The 21,032-nt window shown below is 48.0% G+C and overlaps 1 protein-coding gene across 1 annotated transcript; it reads left to right on the plus strand.

The window, feature by feature from the left end:
* Positions 1 to 981: 981 nt before the first annotated feature.
* On the plus strand, positions 982 to 7,177 carry LOC100460339 (C-type lectin domain family 4 member M). The gene is given in 6 exon segments (XM_054539507.1): positions 982 to 1,444; positions 3,116 to 3,199; positions 3,572 to 3,865; positions 4,314 to 4,465; positions 5,186 to 5,298; positions 6,489 to 7,177. Coding segments are annotated over 6 exon segments (894 nt in total). The 5' UTR covers positions 982 to 1,344; the 3' UTR covers positions 6,640 to 7,177.
* The last annotated feature ends 13,855 nt before the right edge of the window (positions 7,178 to 21,032 follow it).

Consider the following 21,032-nt stretch of genomic DNA (forward strand, 5'->3'; position numbering starts at 1 on the left):
CACTTGAACCCAGGAGGCGGAGGTTGCAGTGAGCCCAGATCGGCCACTGCACTCCAGCCTGGGTGACAGAGTGAGACCCTGTCTCAAAAAAAAAAAAAAAAAAGAAAGAAAGAAAGAAAGAAATTTTGACATATGAATTCAACCATGCAGCCACTTCTCAATAAAAAAATATGGAACATTGTCAGCAGAAAACTTCCTTCTACCCCGTTCTGGTCAGTTTACACCCACTCCTTCCAGAAAGCCCCCAATTTGAGTCCCATCAAAGGTTAGTTCTTCTGCCTATTCTTTAAATTCATGTAAACTCAAAATCTTACAGAATGGATTCATTCTGTCTGGGTTTCTTAACTCTTGTGAGATTCATCCAAATTGTTGTTTGTATCAGTACTTTGCTTTTTCATTACTGTATAGAATTCCACCCTCTGAATATGCCATGATATTTGTTTTCATTCACCTACTGGTGGCCACATGGGTTGTTCCAATTTGGGATATTCTAATAAAGTTACTATAAATCTTTTTATTTTGCCCTTGATATTATTAGACCCTCTTTGGTTAACTGGGTGCAGTGTGGAGGCAAACTGCCTGGATTCGAATCTCAGCTCCACCATTTACCAGCTGTGTGACCTTGGGCTAGTTTCTTAATCTCGCGGTGCCTCCGTTTCCCCCATCTGTAAACTGGAGGTCACATGATCTACTGAAGGGTAGGAAAGTTAAATGAATGAGTTTTATAAAGCTGTTGGAAATGTGCCTATCATAGGTATGAAATAAACAATTATCGTTCATCTCCAACTCCCAACAACAAAGGAAATTCCCATGAATGAGAGCATCCGCAGACCAAAACAGCAGATCCTGGAGGTCAGAGGGCATGGTGGTTCCAGGAAATAGGGGGTACTGCCTGCCCACCCCTACCCTACGTGGGGAGGCATAACAAAGTCGCTTTCCATTAGAATGAATTGGATTTTATTAAAAGCATCCCATCGCTCAGCCATGTCATGAGTGGAGGAGTCCTTCTCCCTGTCAACCCTAGACCATCCCCCAACACCTCCCTGAAATTCCTGCAAGGTCAGGCCGATCTCAGGCTCTGACTCCTTTCACTAGCCTTTCTGGTGATGTGACCTTACCCAGCTTCCTGTTTGTCTTCCTGAGGGACAGTAGATTTAGGGAGTGAGGATCAGAGGGTGGAAAATAAAAGCTGTGGTCCCCAGGAGTCCTGAACATCTGGGGACAGCGGGAAAACATGAGTGACTCCAAGGAACCAAGGGTGCAGCAGCTGGACCTCCTAGGTAAGGCTGAGTTGGAACTCTGGGATCCTGGGTAAGGGGAAGGGATGGCCCAGGCTCTGAGCTGATGTCTGTCAATTCAGAAGAAGATCCAACAACCAGTGGCATCAGACTTTTTCCAAGAGACTTTCAATTCCAGCAGATACATGGCCACAAGAGCTCTACAGGTAGGCAAGAGTTAGGGGGCAGATAGTGGAAGACAAAGCCTCCCAGACCCCTGGGTCCTGGGGAAGTAGGTGTTGGGGTCTGGAATCCTGGGTCCTGGGGAAGGAAGTTCTGAGACCTGGGTTCCTGGGTCCTGAAGAGGAGGGGGCAGGGATCTGAACTCCTCACACCTGGGGAAGTGGGGGTTGGGGCTTGGGTTCCTGGGGCCTGGGGAGGTGGGAAAGGGGGCCTGGACTCCTGGGACCTAGAGAGGTGGGGATTGGAAGCTGGACAGCTGGGTCCATGGGAGGTAGGGACTGGAGCCTGGACTCCTGGAACCAGAGGAGGTGGGAGAAGGGGCCTGGATTCCTGGGTCCTGGGGCAGGTAGGAGCTGGGACCGGATTACTGGGTCCTGGGGAAGGTGAGAACTGGGGCCTGAATTCGTGGGTCCTGGGGAGGTGGAAGCAGGTATCTGGGTTCCTGGGACCTGGGGAGGTGGAAACTTGGGCCTGGGTTCCTCCTGGGACATGGGGATGTGGAGGCTGGGGCCTGGATTCCTGAGTCCTGGTGTTGCAGGATAATTTAGGAATCACAGAGATCGAGGGGTTGAGGAAGATTTATTATTATTATTATTTAGGTGCACCAGCCCAGTCAGATTAATATCCAAAAAGACTGAGCCCCAAACAAAGAGTCAAGTTGCCTTTTAAGCATTTCATGGCGTAGGGGGAGATCTGTGCAGGGGGAAGCATATTACAGAAGCGAGAAACAAAGATAGTTATTCAATTGAGACATGGATTACATCATTTCTTACTTTTCAAGGAAAAACATGTTTTACAACTTGAGTTTATCTGCCTAGTGACCTTGCAGCTGCACAGCTAGAGAAACAGGGTCTTCACAATGCCTGGGAAAGGGAGAGATAAGGCTTACTAGCCACAGACAGAAAAACAGGCAGTTAATTCTTTTTTATTTTATTTATTTAGTTAGTTTTTATTTTTATTTATTTTATTTTTTTTTTTTGAGACGGAGTCTTGCTCTGTCGCCCAGGCTGGAGTGCAGTGGCGCCATCTTGGCTCACTGCAAGATCTGCCTCTCAGGTTCATGCCATTCTCTTGCCTCACCCTCCCGAGTAGCTGGGACTACAGGCGCCCGCCACCACGCCCGGCTAATTTTTTGTATTTTTACTAGAGATAGGGTTTCACTGTGTTAGCCAGGATGGTCTTGATCTCCTGACCTTGTGATTCGTCCGCTTCAGCCTCCCAAAGTGCTGGGATTGCAAGTGTGAGCCACCATGCCCGGCCAAACAGGCAGTTAATTTTTAAAGGATTCCACCTCTTTCTCTTCCTCAGGGGGAATTCGGTTTTCTTACATACAACTGAGTTTTTGCTTACAAGTTCTTTAATTGCTTTTAATTCCTGTTCCACTGGGGAGGTGGAAGCAGGTACCTGGGTTCCTGGGACCTGGGGAGGTGGGGGCTGGGACCTAAACTCCTGGGACTTGGGGAGGGAGAGGCTGGGGATGGGGTTCCTGGGTCCTGGGGAGGTTAGAGCTAGGGCCTGGATTCCCAGGTGTTGGAGTGGAGGGGGCTGGGGCTGGGGTTCCTGGGTCCTGGGGTGCTGAGGGATTTAGGCCAGGCTCTCCCTGGGCCAGGCTCAGGTGGGGACACTGGCAGGCTGACGCATGTATCCTCTCTCAGGGTGTCTTGGCCATGGTGCCCTGGTGCTGCAACTCCTCTCCTTCACGCTCTTGGCTGGGGTCCTGGTGGCCATCCTTGTCCAAGGTCAGGGGCAGGTTCTGAGGGTCTGGGGTCCCCAGGCCTGGCCTTTTGGCTATGAACAGAGCCTGGAGTGGCCAGGTCTGGGAGGGAGGTGGGACTGAGAGCCAAGATGTTGTCCCTGGGGGTTTGTAGAGGCCTCTCCCACAGCTCCTCCCCACTCTAGGGCAGGACAGGAGAGGGACGAGGAGGAGGAGGGGAAGAACCTGGCTCTCCTTGGCCTTCTGTGCTGCCTTCTCCAGGGGTCAGTTTTCCTCATCTTCAAAGGGGATTAACCGAGACCTTGGCTCTCACAAATGATGTGCCTACGGGGCTCAGTTCAGGGCTTGGCACACAGTAGGTGTTTAATAATTGCAGTTCCTTTTCTTCTTGACCCAGTGTACAAGGTCCCCAGCTCCCTAAGTCAGGAACAATCCGAGCAAGACACAATCTACCAGAATCTGACCCAGATTAAAGCTGCAGTGGGTGAGCTCTCAGAGAAATCCAAGCTGCAGGAGATCTACCAAGAGCTGACCCAGCTGAAGGCTGCAGTGGGTGAGTTGCCAGAGAAATCCAAGCTGCAGGAGATCTACCAGGAGCTGACCCAGCTGAAGGCTGCACTTGGTGAATTGCCAGACCAGTCCAAGCAGCAGCAAATCTATCAAGAACTGACCGATTTGAAGACTGCATTTGGTGAGTTCCTGTACATTGGGGGTCCTCGGGCCTGAGATGGTCTCTGTGTGATGTGACTTTACTTGAGTTACCAACACTGGCTGAGCCTCAGTTTCCTCCCCTGTGAAATGAGAACAAAGGGTAACTGCGATCATTGCACTTGGTGTTCACAGTGGGCCAGGCACACAGTAGGCACTCAGTTCAACCAATCCGCTGCCTTCTGTTCTGAGCTCTAAAGCTGCTACTTCTCCCAGTCTGGAGGAGATGGAGCCAGGACTCCTGGGTTCTCCTGGGGATCAGGGAGAGTCTTGGGAAGTAGGGAGAGGAATGGTCTCTCCCCATTCCAAACCATCCACCCGACATGGACAGTCAAGGAAGGGCTCTGATTTTCAAGGGCTTGAAGGCTGGGCAGATACGGGAATATGGACAACCTAATCTGAGCCCAGCCCTGATCAGCCTCCCCCAACAGAACGCCTGTGCTGCCACTGTCCCAAGGACTAGACATTCTTCCAAGGAAACTGTTACTTCATGTCTAACTCCCAGAGGAACTGGCACGACTCTGTCACCGCCTGCCAGGAAGTGAGGGCCCAGCTCGTCATAATCAAAAGTGCTGAGGAGCAGGTACACCTGGTGGGGTCCTCATCCTGGCCTGGGGCATGGCTTCTGGCCAACTAGGGAGGAGGTGCTCAGAGAGGATTTTGCAGAAGAGGGGCTTTGCTCTATTAGGAAAGATGAGAAGAGAAGGATATGAATGAAGGGGTCCCAGGTACCCTTCAAGCAAATACAAACCAGATCTGAACACATGTGAATATTTTGGGGGAAACGTCAAATGTAAGCAAACCACCGTGGCGTGCTGCAAGTGTTTAACAACCAGCTCTCCGGAGGGAAAATTCCTGATGTGTTGTGTTTGCCAATTCCCCCGGTGTAAATATTCCCACCGCGGCTGATTTCAAGCTGTCGATGTGCTGTCACTCAGTGCGGAGCTGAAAGGAGATGTGCTGGGCCAGCAGTTAGTAATGGGTCCAGTCTGGCTCCAGTACATGAAACCCGGTCAGGAGTAAATTCCTGTGGACATGCACAGCACATGCAAAATAGATAAACATGCAGCATTCACAGGAGCGTGTGAGGAGAGGCCAGCTGTGCATGCATGCCTGCATGTCAGGACACACATGCCATGGGGATACAGATGTGAGAGGGGCTCAGACATGAGGAGGCTCAGGACCTGGTATATCAGAAAACTGCAGGTTAACTTGAAAGCAGAACTTTCTGCCAAGAGACGGGGAGGTGGAACCTGGAAAATGGGAAGCAGAGCTCCCTCCTGACTCCTCCTCTACCCTCCAGAACTTCCTACAGCTGCAGACTTTGAGGAGTAACCGCTTCTCCTGGATGGGACTTTCAGACCTAAATCAGGAAGGCACGTGGCAATGGGTGGATGGCTCACCTCTGTCACCCAGGTAGATTCTGGGAGAAAGGGACACTGTATCCAATGGGGCTGGGTTCCTGCAACTCTGACTTGAGCTTTCCCTGGGGGTCCCCCCCAACCTCCCTGACCCCATAGGACTAAGAGTCTAGGGTTTTCACTGAATTGAGGAAGGTGGTCTTCATACCCACCTCCAGACAGGATGAAAGGTGCCTAGAATTCCACCAGCAGAGCTGCAGGAGGAGCTTGCCCTGTGGGTGGGTGTGTTAAAATACAGTGTATTAATAGGAAGTCTGAAGTCTAGTAAGGCCACCAGCTCAGGAGACAATTGCCATTTACACAAAGTGAGTAGCTTATCCTACCCACAGGTTCCTAGAGGGTGCACATTTCACAGCAGGGGGCCACCTGGGGAAGCACCAGGGTCTGTCATGAGGGAAAGTCTTGGAGGGGACTGTGAGCCAGAGCCTTTATTACGGTTTGTATGGGAAGAAAAGGGCAAGGCCAGGCAAGCAGGCTTAAGATGGGCAGATATGAAGCATTCTGTGGGCTCTGGGGCATAGAGGCTGCCTAGCTGCCTGACACCTGGCCTTGGGGTGATTAGGGCAGAAGGATAGTGGCTTGGAGTGCAAAAGCCCGATAAGGCAGGTGGTTGGCAGTACAGACCCCAGACTGGTTGGTTTTAAAATCACACTCTCGGCCAGGCGCAGTGGCTCATGCCTATAATTCCGGCACTTTGGGAGGTCAAGGAGGGTGGATCACGAGGTCAAGAGATCAAAATTATGCTGGCCAACACGGTGAAACCCCGTCTCTACTACAAATACAAAAATTAGCTGGGTGTGGTGGCGTGCACCTGTAGTCCCAGCTACTCAGAAGCCTGAGGCAGGAGAATCACTTGAGCCCAGGAGGCGGAGGTTGCAGTGAGCCAAGATCATGCCACTGCACTCCAGCCTGGCAACAGAGCGAGACTCTGTCTCAAAAAAAAAAAAAAGAGAAAAGAAAGAAAGAAAATCACAGCCTCAGTAGGAGTCCTCCCAAGGCTGGGGTGCAGCAAGAGAGGCAGGAACTGAAGGCAACATGACTCAGGCATATTATGAGGTGTGGAGAGCAATGCATGTCCAGCATACACACGTAGGGCAGATGTTAAAGCATCAATATTACAGAAGGTAGGAATGTGGCTCATCTACTGGGCAGCGCAGAGGCTCACATTCTGCATGGGATTTGCAGCTTCCAGCGGTACTGGAACAGTGGAGAACCCAACAATAGCGGGAATGAAGACTGTGCGGAATTTAGTGGCAGTGGCTGGAACGACAATCGATGTAACGTTGACAATTACTGGATCTGCAAAAAGCCCGCAGCCTGCTTCAGAGATGAATAGTTGTTTCCCTGCTAGCCTCAGCCTCCATTGTAGTGTAGCAGAACTTCACCCACTTGTAAGCCAGGGTTCCTTCTCTCCATCCTTGGACCTTCACAAATGCCCTGAGACGGTTCTCTGTTCGATTTTTCGTCCCCTATGAACCTGGGTCTTATTCTGTCCTTCTGATGCCTCCAAGTTTCCCTGGTGTAGAGCTTGTGTTCCTGGCCCATCCTTGGAGCTTTATAAGTGACCTGGGTGGGATGCATTTAGGGGGCGGGCTTGGTATGTTGTATGAATCCACTCTCTGTTCCTTTTGGAGATTAGACTATTTGGATTGCCATGTGTATCTGCCCTGTCCCCTGGGGCTTTATCTCATCCATGAAAACTACCATCTGCTCAACTTCCAGCTACACCCCGTGCACCCTTTTGGCTGGGGACTTGCTGGTTGAAGGAGCTCATCTTGCAGGCTGGAAGCACCAGGGAATTAATTCCTGCAGTCAACCAATGGCACCCAGAGAGGGCATGGAGGCGCCATACAACCTTTTCCATCCCCACATCTTTCTTTGTCCTATACATGTCTTCCATTTGGCTGTTTCTGAGTTGTAGCCTTTATAATAAATGGTAAATGTTGTAACTGCAGATCCAGCCTCATCTGATTCAACTTTGTGTAATAAAATGGCGAGTTGCTTTTCAGTTGCCACAGGCCCCCAGGTTGCAAGTTATGTATGCTGGTCATGCCCAGATGAACCAAGCAGGCAACCATGGGCAGAACCTATGTGCTTAGACTAAGGAAGGGGGACTGAGTTAAGAAGTGAACACCACATGGCATGATCCATGATCCAATCAGATTGCGTCCTGGCATCACTCCCCGACATGATCCAATTAGGCCAAGCCTCCCACATCACCTCATTCCATGATCCAATCAGGTTACACCTCACTACCCTCTGTGTATAAAATCTTCCTCAGCCTCCAGCTCAGAGAGACAGGTTTGAACCAGATTCCTGTCTCCTTGCTTGGCTGTCTTGCATAAACTTTTCTCTCTATAAAAACCTGGTGTTGGGCCAGGCATGGTAGCTCATGCCTGTAATGCCAGCACTTTGGGAGGCCGAGGCAGGTGGATCACCTGAGGTCAGGAGTTTGAGACCAGCCTGGCCAACATGGTGAAACCCCATCTCTACTAAAAATACAAAAAATTAGCTGGGCATGGTGGGCAGTGCCTGTAAGCCCAGCTACTTTGGAGGCTGAGGCAGGAGAATCACTTGAACCTGGGAGGCGGAGGTTGCAGTGAGCCAAGACCGCACCACTGCACCACTCCAGCCAGGGTGACAGAGCAAAACTCTGTCTCAAAAACAACAACAACAATGACACACACACAAAAAAAACCCCTACACAAACTTCACCTCCCTTCTACCGTGTTGACCTCAAGGACATTCCTTAATAAACAGCTTGCATGCTAAATCCCATCTCACTTAGAGTCGACCTACAACTGGCAGGAGAACTGTGAGGCTTGTTTTTCTTGTTTTTTTTTGTTTGTTTGTTTTTGCTTTTCGAGACGGAGTTTTGCCCTTGTCACCCAGGCTGGAGTGCAATGGCACGATCTCAGCTCACTGCAACCTTCACCTCCCAGGTTCAAGCGATTCTGCCTCAGCCTCCCAAATAGCTGGAATTACAGGCATGTGCCACCATGCCCAGGTAATTTTTTTTTTTTGTATTTTTAGTCGAGACAGGGTTTCATCATGTTGACCAGGCTGGTCTCGAACTCCTGACCTCAGGTGATCCACCTGCCTCGGCCTCCCAAAGTGCTGGGATTACAGGCTTGAGCCACCGCACCTGGCTGCGGCTTATTTGATATCAGTGGTCCGCAACTTATTTGGCACCAGGGACCAGTTTCATGGAAGACAATTTTTCCATGGACCAGGGGCGGGGGATCATTTCAGGATGATTCAAGCACATTACATTTATTGTATACTTTATTTGTATTATTATTGCATTGTAATATATAATGACATAATTATACAGCTCACCATCATGTAGAATCAGTGGGAGCCCTGAGCTTGTTTTCTTGCAAATAGATGGTCCCATCTGGGGGTGATGAGAGACAGCGACAGATCACCAGGCATTAGATTCTCATAAAGAGTGTGCAAGCTAGATCCCTCACGTGTACAGTGCACAATAGGGTTCCCACTCCTATGAGAATCTAATGCCACCACTGATCCAACAGGAGGCAGCGTTCAGGCAGTAATGCAAGCAATGGGGAGTGGCTGTAAATACAGATGAAGCTTCACTCACTCGCCCTCTGTTCACCTCCTGCTGTGCAGCCTGGTTCCTAAGATGCCACCGACTAGTACTGGTGGCCCAGGGGACAGGGACCCCTATTCTACATCATCTCCCAGAGGCTCCTGGAGAAACTGAGCCCCAGTTGCCTACATGGGTCATAAGCTCGTCCATGCCTGTAAATTGGCTTCCTTCCTTTTCCTACCTGCCTCTCTTCACTTTCCCCCTTGTCTTCTGGTACTTCTTGGAATCTCCCCCCAGATAAACAACTTGTATCAAAATCCTTGTCACAGGCTTTGTCCCTGGTGAAACTCAAGCCAAACTTATAGTATGTTTTGACAACTGTCAGTCATGGTTCTTCTCCATCAAAATGTTCTCAGAGATTCTTGTGCAATTTCTTTTTTTAGATGATTTTTACATGACTGTAGCTTTGAGGGTCTTACTTTACTTTTTGAATAAGTCATGTGTGCACCTGGAACCAAAACCCAACAATCTCTACAGTGATAATGAAAGCTGGCTCCTGGCCAGGCGCGGTGGCTCACGCCTGTAATCCCAGCACCTTGGGAGGCCGAGGTGGGTAAATCACCTGAGGTCAGGAGTTCGAGACCATCCTGGCCAACATGGTGAAACCCCGTCTCTACTAAAAATACAAAAATTTGCTGGGCGTGGTGGCGCATGCCTGTAATCCCAGCTACTCAGGTGGCTGAGGCAGGAGAATCGCTTGAGCCTGGGAGGCGGAGGTTGCAGTGAGGTGAGATCACACCATTGCACTCCAGCCTGGGCGACAAGAGGGAAACTTGGTCTCAAAAAAAAAAAGAAAAGAAAGAAAGCTGGCTCCCTCCCCATTCTCTGATCTGAAGAAGTTACTCTTCCTAGCTGCAACCTCTTTCTCATATTCCAGATAATCCACTTGTCAAATTTGTTTTAAAATCTGTTTGGCAATCCTTCAAAAGAATTTTGAAAATCTATCTGTGAGTAGGTGGAGCACAGAGGATTTTTAGGGCAGGGAAACTACTGTATGATACTGCAACATCATTACACATTTGTTCAAATCACAGAGTGTACAACACCAAGAGTAAGCCCTGATGTAAATTGCAGACTCTGCGTGACAATGATTTGTCAGTGCAGGCTCATCCATTGTAACAAATGCACCACTCACTCTGTCGAAGGATGTTGCATAAAGGTTGTTAATAGTGGTACAAGCAAGTTGCTCAGATATCACCTTGTGTTGGTGCTGTCCAAAGCTCAGCCCTACCCAACAAAACCTTATGTGTTGGTATTTAATTTTAGGGGGCAATTGGCAGAAATGTCTATCAAGGCGAATGTGAATGTTTTGGGAAAACGTCAAATGTAAGCAAACCACCGTGGCGTGCTGCAAATGTTTAACAACCAGCTCTCAGGAGGGAAAGTATCAGTACTTTCAGCAAACTTAAAGGCCAGAAGAGAGTGGGATGATATATTCAGAGTGCTGAAAGAAGGAAACTGTCAGGCAAATGATACTGCTGTAATCCTTTGCAGTGAGTCACTAAGTCCAGCCCCACTCAAAGGGGTATAAAAATGTGTGAACATATGTTAAAACCACCATGCTAATTAGTAAGTATTTGAGGGGGAGGTGATACTTTGAGGTTATGGATCTGCTGTAACTCGGCTCTTGCCTCATCAGAGGAAAGAATTCATCCAAGAAGAATAAGACAGAAAGTGAGACTGAGGCAAGTTTTAGCAAAGGAGTGAAAGTTTATTAAAAAGTTTTACAGCAGGAACAACAGGAAGTAAAGTATACTTGGAAGAGGGCCAACCAGGCAACTTGAGAGATTGAGGTGCTCAGTGCGACCTTTGATTTGGGGTTTAATATGTTGGCATGCTCTGGAGTTTCGCATCTCTTCTCTTCTGATTCTTTCTTGTTGAGATGGAGTTTTGTTCTTGTCGCCCAGGCTGGAGAGCAATGGCACAGTCTCGGCTCACTGCAGCCTCTGCCTCCTGGGTTCAATCAATTCTCCTGCCTCAGCCTCCTGAGTAGCTGGGATTACAGGCACCTGCCACCAATGCCCAGCTAATTTTTTTGTATTTTTAGTAGAGACGGGGTTTCACCATGTTGGCCAGGCTGGTCTCAAACTCCTGACCTCAGGCGATCCACCCTCCTCGGCCTCCCAAAGTGCTGGGATTATAGGCGTGAGCCACCGCGCCTGGCCTCCCCTGATTCTTTCATTGGGGTGGGTTGTCTGCGTGCGCAGTAGCCTGCCAGCACTTGCGGGGGGCGACATGAACAGTGTATTTACTGAAGTTGTGCACGTGCTTATTAGAGGTGTTTTTCCCTTGCCAGTCGAGTGGTCCTAGAGGAAGGTCATATACCAGATAAACTCCACCCACCAGGCACGGTGGCTCACACCTGTAATCCCAACACTTTGGGAGGCCAAGGTGGGTGGATCACTGAGGTCAGGAGTTCAAGACCAGCCTGGCCAGCATGGCAAACCCCCGTCTCTACCAAAAATACAAAAATTAGTGGGGCATGGTGACACGCGCCTGTAGTCCTGGCTACTTGGGAGGCTGAGGTGTGAGAATCGCTTGAACCCAGGAGGCAGAGGTTGCAGTGAACTGAGATTGTACCACTGCACTCCAGCCTGGGAAACAGAGCGAGACTCTGTCTAAAAACAAACAAACAAACAAACAAAACTTCTACGGATTGCCTCTTGGTGCGCATGCTGACTTGCCCAACTCCTGAGATCTTATTGGGAAGCTGCCAATCACCAGCTCCAGGTGTTTTCTGTCTATTGGGAGCCTGCCTTTCCCTAGGAGCAGCGGCAACCAATTATTTCAGAGAAACGGTTTAACAACCACCTGATCATCACCTTGTAGCAGGGGGGCGTCTCCCACCAGGCTCACATCGGCCTACCTACCTATTCCCTACTCTAAATGGGGAGACTGGGCCAGGCGCGGTGGCTCATGCCTGTAATCCCAACACTTTGGGAGGCCGAGATGGGTGGATCACGAGGTCAGAAGATCGAGACCATCCTGGCTAACACGTGAAACCCCATCTCTACTAAAAATACAAAAAATTAGCCAGGCATGGTGGTGGGTGCCTGTAATTGTAGCTACTTGGGAGGCGGAGGCAGGAGAATTACTTGAACCCAGGAGGCAGAGGTTGCAGCAAGAAGATATTACGCAAGTGTACTCCAGCCTGGGCGACAGTGTGAGACTCCATCTCAAAAAAAAAAAAAAGTCCGGGCGTGGTGGCTCACACCTGTAATCCCAGCACTTTAGGAGGCCTAGGCAGACGGATCACGAGACCAGGAGATCAAGACCATCATGGCTAACACGGTGAAACCCCGTTTCTACTAAAAATACAAAAAATTAGCTGGGCGTGGTAGCGGGTGCCTGTAGTCCCAGCTACTCTGGAGGCTGAGGCAAGAGAATGGTGTGAACCCAGGAGGCGGAGCTTGCAGTGAGCCGAGATCGCGCCACTGCACTCCAGCCTGGGTGACAGCAAGACTCCGTCTCCAAAAAAAAAAAAAAATGGGGAAGGGCTGAGCTTTGGAGAGTGCCAAGACATGGTGATAGCTGAGATTCTTTGTGGCCCTCGAAGAAATAGTTTTCTTCCGCTTGGGAGCAACGTCAACCCTGTTGAGGCAAGGAAGAGAGTATGAAAACACAAAAAGGGAGATTCTGTAGTAGAGAAACCTGGCAGATACCACCTTAACCAAGGCTAGCAGTGTCAATAAAAGGCATGTTCACGTGGATATCATACACACACCCCCACAGGATGTGACTAGAAAGGCACCTAGCCTTTGTGATATTCTTTTTTTTTTAGATGGAGTCTTACTCTGTCACCCAGGCTGGAGTGCAGTGGCTGGATCTCAGCTCACTGCAACCTCCACCACCCAGGTTCAAGCGATTCTCTGGCCTCAGCCTCCCAAGCAGCTGGGATTACAGGTGTGCACCACCACACCCAGGTAATTTTTGTATTTTTAGTACAGATGGGGTTTCACCATGTCAGCCAGGCTGGTCTCAAACTCCTGACCTCAGGAGATCTGCCCACCTCGGCCTCCCAAAGTGCTGGGATTACAGGCATGAGCCACTGCACCTGGCCTGTGATATTCGTAACTCCAAACTAACAACCTTGCTCTAACCATTGGACAACACTAGAAAAATCCAAATCAAGGACCATTCAATACATGCTTGATGAATGCTCTTCAAATGTGTCAATATCGTGAAAGACAAGAAACCTGTCAGCATTTGCAGGAGATACAGGAGAAGCGATGACTGATACGAGCTGAATTGTGTCTCCCAACAACTTCATACATTGAAGTCCTAACCCCCAGTACCTCAAAATGTACTTGTATTTGGAAATAGGGTCTTTGTAGAGATGACTAAGTTAAAATGAGGTCATGAGAGTGGATTCTCACCCAATATGACTGGTATCCTTTTTTTTTTTTTTTTTTTGAGACAGGGTCTTGCTCTGGCGCCCAGACTAGAGTGTGGTGGCACAATCTCAGCTCGCTGCAACTTCCGCCTCCAGAGTTCAAGCGATTTTCCTGCCTCAGCCTCCCAAGTAGCTGGGATTACAGGCGTTGCACCACCATGCCCAGCTAATTTTTGCATTTTTTAGTACCTGTTGATCTCAATCTCCTGACCTCAAGTGACCCTGCCGCCTCGGCCTTCTCAAGTACTGGGATTACAGGCATGAGGCACTGCGCCTGGCCTATGATGAGTGTCCTTCTAAAACGGGGAAATATGGACACAGACACATACAGAGGGAAGACAGCTGAAGACACCGGGAAGAGGGAACAAGACATAAACCAAGAAGAGACACCTGCAGTAGATCCTTCCCCCACAGCCCAGAAGGAAGCAACTCTGCTGACACGTTGATCCTGGACTTCCAGCCTCTAGAACTGGGACAGAATGGATTTCTGTTATTTAAGCTCCCCTCTCCCCAGCCAGTGGTGCTCAGTCACTGCCACCAGGCAAACTCCATCAGTGCCTGAATGCAGTGTGGGATCCTGGATGGGATCTTGCCACAGAAAAAGGATACCCATGGAAAAACTAGTGAAATCCGAATGAGGTCTGTAGTTTCTAGTTCAGAGTATTGCACCAATATTAATTTCTTCATTTTGACATACGTGCAATGGTAATGCAAGATGTTAACATTGGCCGGTTGCAGTGGCTCACGCCCGTAATCCCAGCACTTTGGGAGGCCAAGGTAGGTGGATCATCTGAGGTCAGGAGTTCGAGACCAGCCTGGTCAATACGGTGACACCCCATCTCTACTAAAAATACAAACATTAGCTGGGCATGGTGGCACCTGCCTATAATCCCAGCTACTCAGGAGGCTGAGGCAGGAGAATCGCTTGAACCCAGGAGGCGGATGTTGCAGTGAGCCCAGATCGCATCACTGCACTCTAGCCTGGGCAACAGAGCAAGACTCTGCTTCAAAAAAAAAAAAAAAAAAAAGATGTTCACATTAAAGGAAGGTGGGCAAAAGATATAGAGAAGGCTCTGTACTATCTTTGCAACTTATCTGTAATCTAAAATGATTGCAAAGTAAAAAGTTTGAAAAAAGACTCAATAAACCTATTTAGGATTCCACTCTTTAGGATTCCACTTATATGAGCTACCCAGAGAAATTTATAATGAAAGAAAGTAGAGGCCGGGCGTAGTGGCTCATGCCTATAATCCCAGCACTTTGGGAAGCCAAAGTGTGTGGATCACGAGGTCAGGAGTTCGAGACCATCCTGGCCAACGTGGTGAAATCCCGTCTCTACTAAAAATACAAAACTTAGCTGGGCGTGGTGGCAGGCACCTGTAATCCCAGCAACTCGGGAGGCTGAGGCAGGAGAATTGTTTGAACCCAGGAGGTGGAGGTTGCAGTGAGCCGAGTTCGTGCCATTGCACTCCAGCCTGGGTGACAGGACGAGACTCCATCTCAAAAAACAAAAAAAGAAAGAAAGAAAAGAAAAGAAAAAGAAAAAGAAAGCAGAATGATGATTACCAGGGACTGGGGAGAAAAAGGAATAGAGACTTAGTGTTTCACAGGGACAGTGTTTTAGTTTGGAAAGTTGAAAAATCTTGGAGATGGATGGTGGTGATGGTTGTACAACAATGTGAATGAGCTTAAGCCCACTGAACTGTCACTGAACTGACCACTTACAAATGGTCAATGTTATGTTATATATCGTTTGCCACAATTTTTAAAAAGCCCTATCAAAAAATCTATTTAGGATTTTTATTGGGATGAGCATTTGTTTTACTCTAGGATTTTTTTTTTTTTTTTTGAGACAGAATTTCATTCTTGTTGCCCCCAGGCTGGAGTGCTATGGCACGATCTTGGCTCACCACAACCTCTGCCTCCCTTGTACTTTTAATAGAGATGGGGTTTCTCCATGTTGGTCAGGCTGGTCTCAAACTCCCGACCTTAGGTGATCCCTGCCTGCCTTGGCCTCCCAAAGTGCTGGGATTACAGGTGTGAGCCACTGTGCCTGGCCTACTCTAGGATTTTTAGGATGTAGGAAACCCCTTCAATGATTAGGAGAGACAAGAGGTGGAAATAAAAGTTGTATTACTTAGGGGTCCTGGGAAGGGAGGGCATGGCACTTCCAGAGGCCACACACACACATATATACACACACACACAGGTCAGGGAGAGCTTTTGCAGGGAGACAGAGGGGAAGCAACCAGTGTGACAATGCCGTGATTAGGTCCAGGGTGTTATCCATACAGGTTTCCCTCAGGGAGTTTTAATTGGTAGGTTTCATGGAAGCAGGCGTGAGTCTCAGGAGGTCAGGCTGTGATTGACAGGTGGTCACTGCACCATATCTGCAGTCAGTGTAAGATGTGGATGGGTGGTGTGGGGGCCTGCAGAGCCAATCAATAGGCTGTGTCCAGCTGCCCCATAGGCAGGTGGTCATTGGGGGGAAGTTGGATAAAGCAGATCTGGATCAACCACATTGAGGAACTAGGAGCAGGTGGGGAACTGGAAACTGTGTCAAGGCTGACTGAGCCCTGTTTTTGGAAGGAGAGTCAAACATATTCAGAAAGAGGCTGATGCAACACAAATTAGAGGAATTCACTACAGCATTCGATTTATAAATTCATTTTGGAAGAAATAGGCTTTCTGAAATACTGTGTTTTGGGGGGAAACTCATCCAGTGTCTTTCTTTATTCAGATCTTAGTTAAGCATAAGAGCTTTACCCATATTCTTCTTATGACTATTCGTTAATGTTTAAAAGCTTTTCCTGCCCTGTGAAGAGGGTTTGTTTTCTCCTGCGTTTGCAAATACTTGTTACTTCAACCAAACAAAGCTGCTCCTTTTATAGAGAAATCTTGCTGTGAGCTCTAATTACTCCAGAAGTTAAGCCTCTAGAACTTCCTAGATACGTGATTATGGCTTCAAACTACAGTCAACTTTGACTCTTGCTTTCAATATTTATAGGTCTTATTTATTTATTTATTTATTTATTTATTTATTTCTCTGTCTCCCTCTTTTTTTTTTTTTTTTTTTGAGACAGAGTCTCGCTCTGTCGCCCAGGCTGAAGTACAGTGGCGCGATCAAGACTCACTGCAACCTCCGCCTCCCCGGTTCATGCCATTCTCCTGCCTCAGCCTCCCAAGTAGCTGGGACTACAGGTGCCCACCACCATGCCCGGCTAATTATTTTTGTATTTTTAGTAGAGACGGGGTTTCACCATGTTAGCCAGGATGGTCTCGATCTCCTGACCTCGTGATCTGCCCACCTCAGCCTCCCAAAGTGCTGGGATTACAGGCGTGAGCCACCGCAACCAGCCTTTTTTTTTTTTTTCTTTTGAGACAAGGTCTCGCTCTGTTGCCCAGGCTGGAGTGCAGTGGCACAGTCATGGCTCACTGCAGCCCCAAACCCCCAGGCTCAAGTCCTCCCACTTCAGCCTCCCAAGTAGCTGGAACGACAGATGTGCACCACCACACCCAGCTAATTTTTGTATTTTTTGTAGAAACGGGGTCTCCCTATGTTGTGGAGGCTGGTCTTGAACTCCTGGGCTCAAGCAGTCCCCCCACCTTGACCTTCCAAAGTGCTGGGATTCACAGACGTGAGCCACTGTGCCTGGGCTTCTTTTTATTTTCTTACTGCATTGGGAAAACAGCAAGAGGGCCATCTTTATTTTGTTCTTGACTTTACCAAATGCAGTTCTCATATTTAATTATTAAGGAGTTTCTGTAGGATTGTGGAAATTGCCCCTTATCCCACCAGTATCAGGCAGCTAGGGGCTGTTGTAAACAAGTACCATGAACTGGGAGGCTCTAAACAATGCTAATTTATTATCTCACAGTCCTGGAGGCCAGAAGTCTGAAATCAAGGTGTCAGCAGGGCCATGTTCCATCTGGACCATGTAGGGGAGAATCCTTCCCTGCCTCTCCCTAGATTCTGGTGATTGCCTGTTGGGAGCCGAAAAGGCCAAAGGGATCGTGACCAACTCAGCATTCCACCGGAGGCTGATGATCAAACAGCAAACTGTTTACCATGAACGCAGGATGTGGGCAAACTCACGACTGTGCCTACTGCCAGAAGGTTTGCTGAGGGCAATCACTCCCTGACACCACGCTCACTAGGGTTATCTACGGGACATCTAGAGCCTATTGCTCGAAGAATGCAGTCTTGCAAGCCTGCTGTAAATCAAGCCTCTGACTGACAACCACTCCCCGTCCCCATCTTCTTTATCCAATAAAATGCAAAGGGGTCTAAAGCTCAAGGTACTTGCTCACTAGAAGCAAGGAGCCCCCCGACCCTTTCTTCCAAATATACTCTTTTTCTTTATCTTTATTCCCATAGTCGTCATCCTTTGTTCAGTCCAACAGGGATAGAATCTCTGGCAAAGTGGCGACCCAGAACAGGGACTTGAGGACGTTGCAAAGTGGCATCGGAACACAGGGACCTGAGGATGTGAACGAAGACGGTCGGCTGGAGCAGAGGAACCGAAAATGACAAGATGAATGGGGATCCCGGGACGAGTCTGCCAGCAGCGGATATAGGGTCAGTGCCCTAAAGGGGTACTGATCAGTGCCCTAAAGAGGTACTCGGAGCGATATAAGGTCAGTGCTCTAAAGAAGTACTGGGAACGGGAAGTTTTCTGAATCAGGGGTAAGATGGGGCAGAATTTGTCTGTTGAAGAAAAACATTATGTGCAGTTGCTTAAAGTTCTGTTGAGACGGTCTGGAGCTCAGGTTAATTCGCAGACACTAACCAACCTCCTGCAGAAGCCACAAATGGTTATTAACGCATCACCCATGGTTTCCACAGGCAGGCACTCTTGATGTGGAAAATTGGGACAGAGCAGGAGAAGGATTAAAACAGGCTCATCAAAAAGGTCTTAAAGTTGATTCTTCTGTTTTCTCTACTTGGAGTCTAATTCGTACTGTACTTCTGCCATTATCTCCTTATTATTCTGCGGGACAGCAGGCTGAGTCTAAAAATCTGAAAGAATCTGTTGTCCCACCCACAGCTTCAATTGAAAATAAAAAACAGGAGAGGGAGGATAAAAATTGGCCTATATCGCCTCCTCCAATTGCAGAAACATCTGTGCCGCCTCCTTCGGTAGCAGAAATAGAGACCCCAATACAAAGAATTTTACCCTCTGCTGCCATAGCTGGAGAGCCCTTAGGACCTTGTGCTTTTCCTATTTCCGTAAGGCCCAATTCAAATAATCCACAGCAGTTTATTCATGAACACACCCCACTAGAGTTTAAGTTGTTGAAGGAATTAAAAACCAGTGTAGTTAATAATAGGGTACAGAGCCCATTCACTTTAGGATTGCCAGAATCTGCATTTGGTGCTATGCACCTTCTACCCTTTGATGTAAAACACTTGGCTCGAACTTGCTTGACTGCTAGTGCATATCTGACATGGAATTTAAATGGGCAAGAAGTGTGTACAGACCAGGCTAGACAGAATCGTGCTGCTGGACACGGAGACATTGCAGAGGATACGCTATTGGGTAATGGCCCTTATTCAGACCTGGAACATCAAATGGAACTAAACGCGCCTAGGCCACGATTCCTGAAGAGGGAGTCCCAGTACAATCCTTTTTACCTATCATGCAAGGGTCACAGGAGCCCTGTGCGCAATTTCGTGCAAGATTACAAGAGGCAGTGAAGCATCAGATTCCTCGTGCCACTGCCACAGAAGCGCTAACCTTAACTTTAGCTTTTGAGAATGCAAACGCAGATTGTAAACGTGCACTGGCACCCGTGAGGTGTACTAAAAACTTGGGAAATTTTCTCAGAGATTGTCAGGATGTAGGAACTGAGCTTCATCGCTCTGCAATGTTAGCGGAAGCAATGGCTGATTTAGTAGCTGACAAATCTAAAAGGAGCCAAGGATTAAGCCCTAAAGTGGGAAAATGTTATAATTGTGGAAAAACTGGACATTTTAAAAAAGAATGCCGCCAGATCTCGGGACAGAAAAGACCTTATAATGCAGTACCCCCCTCAGTGGAAAAAACGCCAGGACTTTTATTTACTTTTATTTACCCAATAAAATGCGAAGGGCTCTGAAGCTCAGGGCCCTTGTTCACTAGAAGCAAGGAGCCCCCTGACCCCTTCTTCCAAATACACTTTTGTCTTTATCTTTATTCCCGCATTTGTCATCCTTTGTTCAGTCCAACAGCGATTGAGGTCGGTGACAGTTGCCGACAACCTTTGGCATTCCTTGGCTTGTAGGCCCTTTGCTTGACTCTCTGCCTCTTTTGTCACATAGTTTTCTTCCCTCTTGCCCTTTTACATCATCTTCTCTCTGTACCTTTCTCCTCTTCATATAAGGACATAGTGATACTGGATTAGGGGCCACTCTCATGACCTTACCATAATGTAGTCACATCAGCAAAGACCCTATTTCTTGGCCGGGAACAGTGGCTCACATCTGTAATCCCAGCACTTTGGGAGGCTGAGGCAGGTGGATCACCCGAGGTCAGGAGTTTGAGACCAGCCTGGCCAACATGGAGAAAACCTGTCTCTACTAAAAATACAAAATTAGCTGGGCATGGTGGTACACGCCTGTAATCCCAGCTACTCAAGAGGCTGAGGTAGCAGAATCACTTGAACCCAGGAGGCAGAGGTTGCAGTGAGCCAAGGTCTCACCACTGCACTCCAGCCTGGGCAACAGAGTGAGACTCCATTTCAAAAAAAAAAAGACCCTATTTCCCAATTTTAAAGGTCTCATTCACAGATACCAGAGGTTAGGCATTCAGCGTGTCTTTTAGTGACACTAAACCCACTAAACCCACTAAACCACGGGCATCTTTATTTGTTCTTCATTTTACCTAAAATGTTTCTCATATTTTAGTATTATGTAAGATATTTCCGTAGGATCCTGGAAATTACCACTTCTCAAATTAAGAAAGCTTTATTCTGTTCTTTCTTTACTAAGCATTTATTTTTTGTGCCTGTCTTCATTTTTAAATGAATAATGGGTGTTGAATAGATATATCTCATAAATATAATGTAGAGAGGACAAAAACAAGTTACGGAAAAATATAGACCATGTGGTAACATTCCTGTAAAGTTTTCAGATGTGCAAAACAAACCAACATAGGTCAGGCATGGCAGCTCATGCCTGTAATCCCAACACTTTGGGAGGCTGAGGTGGGTGGATCACCTGAAGTCAGGAGTTCAAGACCAGCCTGACCAATATGGTGAAACTCCGTCTCTACTAAAAATACAAAAATTAGCCAGGTGTGGGGGCGTGTGCCTGTGGTCCCAGCCATTCAGGAGGCTGAGACAGAAGAATTGCTTGAACCTGGGAGGCGGAGGTTGCAATGAGCCGAGATCGTACCACTGCACTCCAGCCTGAGTGACAGAGTGAGACTTCTTCTCAAAAAAAAAAAAAATCCAAAATATTGTCCTTGGGTACATGCATAACTATTTTAAATAGGATAAACACCAAGTTTGGGAGGTCGGTTACCTTGGGGAGGGGAATAGGAGCAGGGTGGGGTACAAGGGACCTGACCTCCACTCTATTCGTTATGATTTGTTACGTGATGATGCTTTACTTTTAAGGTGATCTGAAATACGTGAAGATGTCAAAACTTGAAAAAGCCAAGTGAAAGGCATAGCGTTTATATTTGTTTCTACATACCTCTTTGCATGCTTCATAATAAAAAAGCAAAGCCAAAATTCACAG

The sequence above is a fragment of the Pongo abelii genome, chromosome 20 (genome assembly GCF_028885655.2).
Source record: "Pongo abelii isolate AG06213 chromosome 20, NHGRI_mPonAbe1-v2.0_pri, whole genome shotgun sequence".
NCBI classification, from domain to species: Eukaryota; Metazoa; Chordata; class Mammalia; order Primates; family Hominidae; genus Pongo; species Pongo abelii.